Below are 13,997 nucleotides of genomic sequence, written 5' to 3' on the forward strand. Positions count from 1 at the left end.
AGATAGTGCTCCAGTGTAAAATAGCTCTTCATTATTATCTAAGTGTATCACATTATTATCTAATGTGTATCACATTAGATAATAATGTATCACATTATTATCTAAGTGTTACACTTAGTGATACACTTAGTGTATCACTAAGTGTAACACTTAGTTTTTTCTCTAATGCGCAACATTTATATTTATCAAGCTTGTGTCTTGCTGTTTGTTATTTACTACTGACAGCTCTATTGCTTTCATCTAAAAGTGGGGAGATGTTTTTGATGCAAAGTGAGAATGTCAAATCAATGTTGTCTTTTCTCAAAGTAACTCTGAAGGTCAGGTTCCTCATTAGTGAGGTTACTAAATGCCCTCTCTACTTTATTTTTAGAGCTCCAGTTATTTCAGACAGTCCAAGCTCAAACACACTTTCAACTACGCCTGCCTCCTGAGAAAACATGTAGTTCTGACTACTCTGGATTACTCCAGGCGTTCCAGATATTTATTTTAGATGAATTGAAGGCTCGTGGTTTATGTCACCTCCAGGTAATTTAAATTCCTGTTGGTGGATTTTGTTTGTTTTGTTTTGGTTTGGTTTTCTTTGGTTGGGTTGTGTGTTGCATGAAAGAAATAATAATAATAAAAAAGGTGAAACACAACATAGACCTTTGCCTGTTTGAGAAATGTGGAAGAATGGAATATACCATGAAATCTGTTAGGATTGGCAGAACTCTCATATGGATGAGGGGGAAAATAGATTTAGTCTCACACCACATCATCAGATCAGTTTAATTCCAGCCATAAAAGTCATATCACACCAGCCTAATATTTGTTAAAAAACTGTTTCAGTGGAAGAGAATATTTTGACTATTCTTACAGCGAGTATATGCCTTGCTAAAATTATATTTCCTTGCTTTGGTTTTTACAGCCCCTTTTCACAGGGTTACTTCCAGTATAGTACATTGCAAATGAATAGGGCAAGGCACGAATAAGAAAGTTCTCAGGTTGTCTAACTGTGATTTCACTTAATTCTGAATTCAAGGTGAATGCATTTGGAACAACTGGCTCAGTTTCCATGTGTGATGATTCCACTGTCTATGTCGAGTGCCTGAGCGAGGATCGCCTGGGAGTGAACATCACGTGGAGGACTCAGCTGGAAAACATCCCCACATCTTCTCTCCCTGACTTACATGATATTGGTAATTTTTCTTTGATTTTTCTGTGGATTAAATCTGATTTGCTTTTAATCATTTTGCTTCCCTGTCTTTATAATGCTGGTGTTGCGTTTTTGAGCTTTTGGTGTTGATGTATTTCCCTTCTCAGGCTGTGACCACACAGTGGAAAGAAGCTATAATTGAATGTTTCTTTCAGATAGGACTGCAGCTGCCTTAACTAGGATTGCAAATTACTTTATCAGGCATGAGCTGAACTGTCCCAGATGTTAATTTCCATTGGACAAGTCCTCAGTGGTGGAAAAGTGTTTATATTCATTGCACTCAGAGAAACACAATTCACACATTGTCAAAAACTAAACTCATTTCTTCCAAGTTATTTTTTCTTTTTTTTTTCCATTTTCCCTCTTTTTCAATTAGTTACATTACCTTTTTCACTAAAGAATGATCCTTACCTCTGACATCCTAGAGCAACTATACAGAGACCACTGACTGGCAGATGATTGCTGTGGTTTCCATGAGAGTTAGGGGTGGTGTAAGGAACTTCTTTCAAAGCAGTCAGTATTTTCCTTCAATATAAAATATATTAAAAATATATCCTAAGTTCAAATGCCCTCTGTGGCATATCAAGGACAGTGGCCTGTATCAAGACTAATGTGGCCAGCAGGACCAGGGCAGTGATTGACCCCCATACTCAGCACAGGTGAGGCCACACCCCAAATCCTGTGTTCATTTTTGGACCCCTCACTTCAAAAGGGATGTTGAGGTTCTAGAATGTGTCCAGAGAAGGGCAATGGAGCTGGAGAAGGGTCTGGAGCTTAACTCTGATGTGGAGCAGTTGAGGGAACTGGGGCTGTTTAGCCTGGAGAAAAGGGGAGATCGTGTTGCTTTCTACAGCTGCCTGAAAGGAGGTGGGAGTCATTCCCTTTTCCCAGGCCTCAAGTGACAGGACAAGAGGGAGTGGGTTCAGGTAGTCCCAGGGAAGGTTCAGATTAGATATTAGAAATTTTTTCTTTGAGAGAATGATCAGGCATTAGAACAAGCTGGCCAAGCAAGTGGTGGAGTCACTGTCTCTGCCAGTGTTCAAGGGGCATCGGGATGTGTCACTTCAGGATGTCATTTAAGGGTGATTAGAGTGCTGCTGGGCTGGTGGTTGGACTAGATTATCTTGAAGGTCTCTCCGAGCCTTGGTGATTCTGTGTGACCTTGTCTCCAGTTTTACTGCTTTGCAATGGTGCTCCCAGCACTAAAAAAAAATAACTCTGTCTGCATGTGTTCTTCCTTCTAACTTTGGGGCTTGGAGATATGTGTCCTGCAGCAATTTTGCTTCACCAGAACAGACTTCAAAATACTTCAAGACACAGATGGCAGCTCCTGGCTCTACAGTTTGATATTGTTTGCATCTATCCAGTTGTTCCATATTCTAAGGGAATCACAAAACCCAGAATGATAGAATGGTTTGGCTTGGAAGGGACCTTTAAAGGTCATCTAGTCCAAGACCTCTGCCATGGGCAGGGACATCTTCAACTCAGTCAGGTTCCTCAGAGTCCTTTCCAATCTGACCTTGAACATTTCCAGGGGTGCAGGATCTACTGCCTCTCTTTGCAACTTGGTCAAGTGTTTCACCACCATCACTGTAAAAAAAATAAAAATTAGATATAATTTATCTAATCTAAATTATATCTAATCTCAATTATATCTTATCTACTATTCCACTGCCCCTGGGAATATTCCAGCAGTTTGCAGGAAGTGAATCAAAGTATAAGTGTGTTTGGTTTTATATTCGACTTTTCTTTTGAAAAGACCCTCTCCACACTAAAAATTCCCTGTAGTACAAAAGTAGCTTTTTGAGGGAATGATTGTATAGTTTCAGAAGAGGCAGAGCAGAACCTGCTCTCTTTGTATGGCCATGGCACCATCATGTCCCATTAAGTTCCAACTTCCAGTACCTGCTAAGTTAGCTTTGGGGCCTTCTGTTTGAGGTGGTTTTGGGTGTATTTAAACAGAATAAAGTAAGACTGTAATTTTATAGATGCTGTACAGATTAATTATGGTCTGCTGTTTGTTAGCATGTTTGTATTTCTGCATCTGCCTCTGTTTTTAACTTCAACCCATCAGTTTCTGTGTGGTGATCCATTCCTGTATTATGGAAATGTCTTTCATGCTATTTTGTCGTATTTTTTTTCTCCTCTTTAGAAAATGCAATTGTTGGGGAAAATCTCATTGGAGCATTTATAAAAGAGATTAAAGATGGTGTTTTTCTGCTGCATTTGGATTCCAAGCAGTTCCTAGCAGATTCTGTCATTGATTTTCCCCGGGATGAAGAGTTTGATCTGTCTCCCCGAGTGCAGCTCGGATGTAGAAGCGGGTTTAGAAGAATTTCATCTCCTGGGAAAGCAGGCCCTAATTCACAAGGATGTGGTAGGTCTCATTTTTAGCTTTCCATTCTTAGATGTTGTCAGTAATCAGTATAAAGATGAAATGAGAAAGTCATCAGTGAACTTGTTTTTAAGGTTCATGTTTGAAAGGCGTGAGGCATCAATGTGAATGGGAGTGATGGGATTTCGTGCTTTGCTTACTGTTCATTCCTTATGTTGAATCAATGATTTGGAAATACCATCATGGCACTGACATTGTGTAGAGAGTTTTGTAAACATTTTTGAGATTTTTGTGACATTTTAGATCTGTCTGGTAATAGAAGGTCATTCTGTAATGCACATGACCTTAATAAGAGGATTTCACAAAGATAATGTAGCCAGAGCTTCAGATAATGATCCATTACCTGGAATAGAAACCTAGAGACAAAAATGCCAAAAGTCCTGATATTGTGAATTCCTGGGCCAAGTCCAGCCAGCTCAGATGGAAGCTTTCCTTGGTTCTGGCCAACACCCAGACCTAACTGCACTTCTGCCCTCTTTTCTTCTTTTTTCCTTCTGTTTAGTCTGCTTCCCTGGAACAGGCTGCCTTTCTGCCAGCATCCTGCTTAGGGCTGCCAAACCAGCCTTTTCCACAGCTCCCTGTGGCTCTGCCAACCTGTCCTTGGTACCACGCCATGCTGCCAAAGTGCCTTTGCTTTACAGGCCCCACTCTTGCTTCTATCAACACCAACCCTCCTTCAGATCCTGGTTGTTCTTGTTGGCCAGCTGTCCTCAATGAGTCCATGTCTCATTTATGCCACTTTTGGATTTATTCACTATCTCTAGCCTTTTTTTATCTAGGGAACAGAGGAGAGAGGTACCACTTGTAGGTATAAGATAACAGAGGCAGGTTTGGGATAAGTTTTCTAATAGAAATGTTTTCAGATATTCATCACTTGATTGCTATGAAGTACATCAGAATATGTGAAAAAAACTTATCTCCCTGCTTGGTGTGGTGTTTCTAAGTTCAGAGTTTACTATGCCTGGGTAAGGTAATCAAGTGCTGAACACTTTTGAACTGCTGCAATTTCCAGCCTGGACATTTAAGGGTAAATTGTCTGGAGGTTCAATTCCTCTCCACAGTCTGAAATACTTCAGATCTGGGTTATTTAAACACATGCAAAAAAAAAAAAATTAATTCCTGTTGAGTCCAGAGTCCATAGCAACTTGCAGCTACCTAACAAGACATAGTGTTGTATTGCTTAAAGCTATCATTATTTTTTAAGTAGAATCTATCACCTAGAGCAGAACTTACAAAGAATTGGGTCTTTCTGCCAAGTCCTGCCTGCCAGGCATAAAGGCCTTTAGGAAGCAGTGAATTAACTTGCCTTGTGAGTTAATTCATACATATTTGAACCAGCTAGCTGAGGGAAATGTCACTCAGTAAAACAGACATCACAGATATGTGGAAAGGAAACAGTTTCTGCTCCAGCCTATGACAGAGATTTCATATTCTAAGCTGTCATAGTGTACCTGCTGCTGGGCACTGGTTTGTGTTGCAGGACTGCGTATTTTATTCTGAACAGGGAACTTGGGAATTCATGTTCTGATTCTTCTAATATATATATATATTTATGTATGGATATAATATGTATATATACACATATATGGATATATTCTGCTCATCCATCCTGTCTGGGCCTGTTTCCTCACTAATAATAGTGACAATTAGTAAGAAGCATCACCTGTGACTACAGAAAACAAAATTGTGTGAGGGTGGCAGAGATTCTTCAGTCTGTTCTCTTTACTGTTCAGGCTTGGTCTTGAAGTACAAATTGTGTTTTCAGATCCTGATCCGTTTGATTTGTTTGGTTTTATTTCATTGTTGGCGTCATTGCTTTTCCTTCAGGAAGCTCAGTAGCAACAGGTTTCTGGTGCTCACAATAAGCTGAATATATTCATTAATATATGGGCATGCAACTTACACAGATCTGCTTCTTTGTCTCTTGTATTTTCCTTACGTCTTCCTTGCATCTATTGTTGTGTTGTTTCATGTTTTCCTGCCTGTCAAATGGGTAATATTTATCATATGTTAGTTTTTTGTATATGTCATTTTTGCTCAGTCTCAGCCTTACATTTGGTTATGTTATGTCACAGGTATCTATGAATATGATTCTTTAAGATAACACTATTATTTTAGCTAAATTTTAACAGTTTCTTTTGCTAATATATGACTTAGAACTAAGAGAATTAGAAACTGTCCAGGGAGACTTTAGGAGCATAACCCTTCTCCCCCATTTATTTCAGGAAAAAGCCTAAAGGCTGTTTGTAAATTAGCTTTGTCTTCTGCTGGATCTTTTTATTTAAAAACCATTTATTAAATACCTTTTTATTAAACCTTTTTATTTAAGAACCATTTTTATGCAGGCTTTTTTTTATTTAAAATGCTCGATGATTCTATTAGATTTGCTTTAAACATAATATAACCCAAATGAAAGGGCTAGATTTGAAGCTGTTTGACTGCTTGAGACTTATTTCTAACAATTTATATCAAGAATCTGATATTCCACAGTTTTCCAGTATCCCTGGAGGAAAGCAGGAGCAGGGCAAGCATTGGGCAATGATCAGCTGGGACAGATTTGAAGTTGCTCAGTGCAGTGAGAGCTGAGGCTTTAGTGAAATCAATTCTGTGGAACCACTTAAGAGAGCTGCTGCTCAGCCTGGGTTTTGGAGCTTGTTCGCCTGGTACACAGAAACCCAAGTCCAGTTAGAAGTGAGACCAGGTTCCAAATTCCATGTGTGGGAGCAAGGGATTAAATTATTTATTTATTTATTTATGGGTGTTTTATTTTTTGTTTGGGTTTTTATTTATTTGTTTGTTTGTTTTTAATATATATTTTAATTTTTTTCCTGTTTTAGGCTTGCAAAGTCTGATCCCACTGGTTAAAACTTAGCTCTGGTATTTTTGTTGAAAGTCGTTCTCTAGTTTCTTATATTGTTAAAATGTATTAATTTCCATTCTTGAAAGGAGTACAATAAGTGGTTTGTCTCACTTGTAGGGTCAAACTGTACCCACATGTATGACTGTATCAACATGGCCTGTAGCTGAACTGATAAGTCCCTCCAAGAGTTAAAGAATCTAGAAAATGTGATTCTACGCCAACATTTTTACTGTTCTTTGTGCTCTTTTGTCAATCCAACATGTGAAATGAAAGGCAATTTTTCCTGCTCAAAATGTGATAAGAAACACAGATGTTTCTTTCACCTTGTGACTAAAACTACAAAAGAAAAGCAGAATGCTTTGAAAAGCTTAATTAGTTTATTTTTAAACTTTAATTGCTTAATTAGCCTCTTCATTCGTTGCATTTTGTCTTCAATTTAGGTGTGAATTTCTCATTTCACTGTAATTTCCACGGTTGTTCAACGAGTATTATGCTTTTTGCATGTGTTGGAAATTGTCTTTAAAACATATCAGACGCTTGTGTGTTAAATGATGGGTTTTTGAAAGGAGAATTCTGACTCATCCAGGATTTTTTTAATTCTGTAATTGATTTTATATATGTGTTTTACCCAGAGTAATTGCCTTGATTCATACTAGGAGGAAAATTTCAGTCTCACAGTTGAATCCTCCCAGACCTTCCCACTGGACTATTTACAGATGATGAAGGAAGATATGACAATTTTCCTACTAGCTGTCTTTTTAGTCTATTATAATTGAGGTGGTCTCACGAGTTAAATTCATTTACATTCTGGTGTTTTGGCCAGAACAGCAATTCATCACATGGGTTGTAGTGAGAATGGCCAGTATTCCATTGCTGTTTCTCTCTCATGGAAGCTTAAACTTCTGTCAGCGTGCAGGGCAAGAACAGAAATAAAGTTTTGCACCTTGTCAAATTCCCAAAATATACATTTGATTGTGTTTTGAAGGAAATGTACATCTGTGAAGCAGCTGTGAAATAAAAAGCAGGGGTATTGTCCTGCAAATATGTCTGTGACTCTTCTGCTTTAATGTTCATCTGAATGCTCTGGAGGGAAAGACTGTATTCCATGACATCCCAGAAGACAAAGACTTTTCTCTGTAATATGCAACAGGTCAGCTGGAAATATTGCTCCTGATTGCTTTGAAAATTATACAGATACAGACTAAGAACATCACTGGGAGCACCTTTTTGTTTTGTGTTTGGGTTGTCATGAGCACAGCTAGTGGCTTTTAATCTGGCCCTTACTGTTTAGTTTGGAAGTGCTTAACAAAAATTTCTTTACCAGGAATTCTGAATAAAAGTGTTACCATATGGTAGATTTCTGTATGATGGTTTTGGAGTTTCTGCTCCTCAGAATCTTCCTGTTTCTATTTGTAGTTTTAAAATTTACCCTTTTTGTAGCTTGTCTTCCTCTGTTTTCTTTCACAACTCATCCACCTGCATTATCTTATTACAAATGGATTTGACAGCTGGAAATCAGACCTGGACTTGGCATTTCCAAAGAGCTTCATATGCTCTAATTCAAGAACAGATTTTGGGTGATCTGAGGAAACATATCACAGCCTATCTTCCTGTCATGAAGAGTTTAATGAAATACATATATGAAGAGCTTGAAGCCTATGGCAAATCTATCAGCATTATACATTATACATTATACATTATACATTATATATTATATATTATATATTATATATTATATATTATATATTATATATTATACATTATACATTATATATTATATATTATATATTATATATTATATATTATATATTATATATTATATATTATATATTATATATTATACATTATATATTATATATTATATATTATATTTATACACATTATGCATATATTTATATGTTTATATTTATACTTATGTATATATTTATATATTTATGTATTATATATATTTATATTTATGTATTTTAAATATATATATATATATATATATATATATACCCACACATGTGTGCAAATGCCAGAAGTGGTTGAATTCCAAAGGACTAATAAGGTGATTGTTCTCTTTGCAGTTGTTTGTCCTCCAGGCAGTTATTTCCAGAACAATGAATGCATTCCCTGCCCTCTTGGCTACTATCAGTATCAGACAGGACATTCCTTCTGTATCAAGTGTCCTGTGGGCAAAACTACCAACTCCTATGGAGCAACCACTGCTGATCACTGTAAGTTGGACTCATTTTTTCCATATCCTTTATTTTCTGGCTTCAAATATCTAATAAATTTTTTTTTATTCATCTCTAAGTCTTTTTTAAAAAATTAATCCTCCCTCTGGGGGTTTTTGGAGGGATATGATCCCTTCTGCATACATTCAAAAGCATTTTACAAAGTACAAACTGTCTGGTTTTTTGACCAAAAATGCATGAGAAACAAGTGGTCAGTCTCATCCAGGATGTTGTGGTTCCTCTAGACATGTTCATTGTCCTCAGGAATGATATCTGGGTGTTCAGTATCAGTAAGAAACTTCTTATGAAGTTCATTTATTGTCATTTCCATGAACATTACAATAGTCTTGTTTTGTGTAGTTCTTTCCACTTCAAATACAAACACTTCTCACAAAGCAACTATTGAAATGTTCACTCAAGCTGATGAATTCAGCTTAAATGATTTGGTTTTTTCATGCAGTTCTGTACAGAAAATCAGTTATTAGGCACAATTTCAGTTTTGTCTACAGAATTATATAAAATAAGATATAAATAAGAGTAACAAGAATGGGCTTCTTGGGAAGTGTCATTGAGTATATCGTCTACTTTGTTCTCTTTCAGCCTTTTTGTTCTCCTAAGTGGGATAAATCTCCCATTTTTATTGTAATGTACCCCAATATCAATTAGCTTTTGCCTATGGTTGTTATTCTTTTCCATATGTGCTCCCTGGGTAGGTATTGGACTTGTGTCCTTTAGAGTTTGCTCCTTGGGGTTTAAAAATTTCCATTTGCAATTTTTTTTACTAATCCTGTTCCCTGCCTGGTTTCCACTTGGCCTTTGTGCTGCACCTCAGCTCCAGCCCTCTCCAAGAGGCCAGGTTACACATTACCTCCCTCCTTTCTTTCAGTCCCTGCTGTCTCCTGGCAGAGTCTGAAGGATTTTTCTGAATTTGTTGGTGTGATAGCTCTTCTCATTGCTCACAGCATTCCACAGATCCACTGCAGCAGTCCCTGAACAAACCTGGATGGAAGTACAGCTCCTTCTCCTCACTTTGCTTTACAGTACTGGAAATACAGCAACAGAGATTTGATGCATGACAGAGGATAAAAAAAATGTTTGAAACACAAACTGAAGTAGGAACAAAGCAGTGAGACTACCATGCTTCAGAGTATGCAAATACTGTTCAAATCTCAGCTTAATTTTCAGTGAAGTCTCTGCTGTGCTCAGGAGACTTTGTCCCACAGCTCTGAAACATTGTCCTGCTGCATTGGCAGGACCAGTGACTGCACAGGAGGTTCCCTCTGAACATCAGAAAATGTTTTTTTGCTGTGAGAACAACCAAGATGTCACTCCCAGGTTGCCCAGGAAGGCTGTGGAGTCCTTGGAGATGGGTGAAATCCATCTGGACAAGGTTCTGCACAGCCAGCTCTAGGTGGCCCTGCCTGGGCAGGAGCCTCTGACCTTACAACTTCCAGAGGTCCTGTCCATCCTCTGAGCTGTGTGAAACCCAGTGTCAGCACTATCAAATAGCCTTTTTTCCTTCTCCTGCTCCCTTTCACCAGGTGTCACCCCCTGCCAGAGCAGAGAGCAGGGCCTGCAGTGTGATGGAGATGGCCAGTACAGACCTTCCCAGCAGGACCCTGCCACCAAGAAATCCTTCTGTGTGGACAGCTCTGGGGCAGCCCTGGGCTGGACTGAAACAGAGGATCTCCTGACAGATGAGCAGTGCTTGGGTAAGTGGCAGAAGGAAATTTTGGATATGCTTTGACCCCTCAGAGGCGAAGCTTCCTTATGAAGAGCACTCCAAAGCCTATGGGGATTCACTGTCCCATAGTTATTCACTTTCCCATACTTGTGGCCTCTGCCTTAAGCCACATTCCTCCTTAGTTTTGCATTTCTTCACTACACTGGGAAGTTATTTCTGGTAAGAGAAGAGAGAGAAGCAGGTTTCCTGCACTCTCAGATGGCTGCCAGCTTTTGATGTGTACTGACCTTGTGCTCTCTGCTTGAAAACCCAAAAGAGTAATGAGAGGGCTAATGAGAAAGAAGCAGAATTATTAATTTCTTTGTAAAATTATCCCTCAACTGTGTATTCATGGGAAATAGAATATTTTCAGCAATGACCTCAGAGCCACAACATAACATCACCCTCTGTGCCCCTGCTGCAAGGTATCTGACTTGGGGAACACATCCTGGCAGGCTGGAAGAAGTTACTTCTGCCTGAATACAACTGCAAAATGCTGGTTTTCAAGGATGAAAAACTTGAAAAAACAAAGTAAGTCATCTATCAAACAGTCCCCAGACTGCCTGCAGTAAGGTCTAATTACACCTCCCAGCCTCAAAGCTTTTTCCCAGAATTTTTATATGCTCATCATATGATTGCTATTGAATTTAATGGAATATTCTGTTTAGATACTGATGTCACGGTGTGCTTTGAATTAGGCAATGTCTTATGACAACTGTGATCAGTGGAAGGAGTGTGAAAAGTAAAGTCCTCAGTTGTGAAGAGGTTGCAAAATTATCTTCAGTTAAAATAACTTTTTTCCTCTGAGCATACTCAGAGATTGATCACAGTTATGAACATGAGGTGAAAGTCTCTGTTGCTCTCAATCATGGGGCTGTTGGGATGTTTCTCTGCAGAGAGGACTCAGGATCTTAATTCTGCTGTTACCATGACCCTTTCTGCTTGGGCATTTCTGACTCTGTGCAGGATGGAGCAGTTGTAGATATTTGTGCTTGGTTTTGTGGATCATGCCAGAAGATGTCACCGCAAATATTTATGACTGTTGAAAATTCATCTATGACTGTTTATAAACACAGCAACAATGTGTCATGGAATCACAGAATGGCTTGGGTTGGAAGGGATCTTAAAGATCCTCTACTTCCAAGTCCCTGCCATGGGCAGGGTGAGCTGTTCTCTCTCAAATGTGCTGGTGTGTGGTGGTGTTCACAGGGGTCCCAGGATGAGGGAAGAGATGAGAATCTTGGCTCCATGCTTCAGAAGGCTGATTTATTATTTTATGATATATATTATATTAAAAGAAAATTATATATTAAAACTACACTAAAATAATAGAAGAAAGAATTTCATCAGAAGGTTAGAAAATAATAGAAAGGAATGATAATAAAATCTTGTGACTGACCAGAGTCAGAGACAGCTGGACTGTGATTGGCCATTAATTAAAAACAATCACATGAGACCAATCAAAGATGCACCTGTTGCATTCCACAGCAGCAGATAAGCATTGTTTGCATTTTGCTTCTGAGGCCTCAGCTTCTCAGGAGAAAAATCCCAGCAAAAGGATTTTTCAGAAAATATGCCTGTGACACTGGTACATCAACCTGTGGGCAGACTGTGACCAACCCCTGGTAACAGAGGTAGCAGCAGCCTCAGAAGGGTGGTGGTGCCACCGTGTGTCCTCTCACCAGCCTGTAACCCTCTTCAGGGCACAGACAGGGACAAACCTACTGGAGCCTGGATTAGATTCCTCATCCCATTTAGTGACCTTTGGGGTTTGCATCTCTAGACCCTGTGAGCTTTTCCCAGTGTGTGAATAGTGCTGCTTGTCAGACTCCTCACACATGGGCAGGTCCAGTGCAGAGGGAGCAGGTAAGTGGTTTGGTCAGTAAAGTGACAGGTGTGAAAAGTAGAATGGAGGAGTAATACAGCAGCATGTGGGACATAATGTCTTGGATATAGCCTTGGGTGTGTTGGGAAGTTTTCTCTTTTTACAAACAGAAGAGGACTGCTGGGGTACATTCACTGAGCTTTTATTACAGCATCAGCCTCATTGCATGGCTGAGACAATAGAAAAATGACAAAAGCTCACTTACTGCTTGCAACAGCCAAAGATTTCTTTGTTACAGAACATTTCTTTGTACAGAACATTATTCTAGCCAATAGCCCATTGCTAAAGCTTGTGGACAGTTGTTGTAGCCAATCACTAAAAGCACATGGATACCTGCTTCACACAATGCTTGCTTGTCTACTTTCTATTAACAATACACAATATTTCATTCTTAAGCTTAAAACCTTCTACTGTCTTGCTAAGCATATTTTTCTGCACTCTTAATGTCTATCTTAGCCAAGCCCAAAACTCAAGCTATTGTTTCATGTCTTGCTTGCTTTACTATTGTGACTTTTTCTATTCTCAAACTTTGCAGCTGCAGCTAGTTCTAATTTCTCTGCTCTTTCTGTTTCTAATGCCTGCTTTTCCCAGCTTTCTGAAAATCTTCTTACCTTTACTATTTCCCACAGTTGAGATCAGGCTGTTGTGTTTCTGGATTTCCTGCCTAACCAAGTGCTGCTGGAGCTGGCTCTTGTTCCTGTGTCTGATTGGAGAAAGTTTGTTTTCCCTTTGACTCAATAGTTGGTTCAATGCCCTAAACAAGTAATGAGAGATGGCAGGTCTGCTGCTGGAAGAGAAGCCTCACTGAAAATTAAAATCCCAACCCACTCCTGGCTAACTGGTTTTTAAAACATCTTGTGACACTTTTTATTCCAAAGCAGAAATTCTACCCTCACGCCATCTGTCTCCCAAATTATCTGTGAGGTTATGGTACATCATTTAATAAGCAAACCCCTTTCCCCACAGAATTCTTCAAGCTTAATTTCTACCTAAAGTCTTTGTTTGCAGCATGGAAACTGATAATACTACTTGATTGGGTTTTTTGTTGTCTTTGTTTTAGTGCTCAGAAAATTTGAAAGAGTTCCTGCCTCCAACCTGATTTATGGTTCAGAAGAAGCTCAAATTCTTCAGTCCCAGTCATTTGGGGGAGACCTGCAAAGCACATATTTTCAGTGCATTTCAGGTGAGAAAAAGTGTTGCCTGTAGGGGCAACACTAATAATTGTGGCAAATAATAATATTTTCATGTGAGTTTATAGTTAAGTTCCTGGATGAAATATATGTTCTGCAGTTTCTCACTAATTAACTGCAAGATATTTACAACTTTTGGTGGCCTTGTTTCAGGGAGGAGATTGATGTTTCTTTCAGAAAGAAGTCTTCTGACTTTACACACTACTTCAGACAAATCATCTGACTTTAAAGCCAGTTGATGTAGTTTGCAATATGAGTGAGAACTGAGATTTAAACCAGGAAACATTCATCAGACTGTGCAGATGTGCAGACAAAAGAAGAATTAGGTGTTCAGAACATATGAAAAGACAGCTTTTACCTCTTCAAAAATTATCTGATTGGCACATAAATTGGAATAATCATCATTGCTTACATCAGAAGGGCAGTATAAGGAGTTCATAGATATTCCTCTGCCAATTTTTGCAGTTTATCTACTATATTGCATCTAGTGTAAGTTGGTTCAGAATCACCTAGTGCCCAGAGGAATCACC

General features: G+C 38.7%; 1 protein-coding gene across 1 annotated transcript in view; it reads left to right on the forward strand.

Moving 5' to 3' along the window:
• The window catches only part of TG (thyroglobulin), a 152,098-nt gene that overhangs the window by 33,840 nt on the left and 104,261 nt on the right, over positions 1-13,997 (forward strand). Inside the window, exons 18-23 of the mRNA XM_026790985.2 lie at positions 371-525; positions 1,022-1,178; positions 3,348-3,572; positions 8,520-8,669; positions 10,211-10,381; positions 13,338-13,460. Coding sequence (XP_026646786.2) covers positions 371-525; positions 1,022-1,178; positions 3,348-3,572; positions 8,520-8,669; positions 10,211-10,381; positions 13,338-13,460 — 981 coding nt within the window. The remainder of the gene's footprint in view (positions 1-370; positions 526-1,021; positions 1,179-3,347; positions 3,573-8,519; positions 8,670-10,210; positions 10,382-13,337; positions 13,461-13,997) is intronic.

This window comes from Zonotrichia albicollis, chromosome 1 (assembly GCF_047830755.1).
Source record: "Zonotrichia albicollis isolate bZonAlb1 chromosome 1, bZonAlb1.hap1, whole genome shotgun sequence".
Taxonomy (NCBI): domain Eukaryota; kingdom Metazoa; phylum Chordata; class Aves; order Passeriformes; family Passerellidae; genus Zonotrichia; species Zonotrichia albicollis.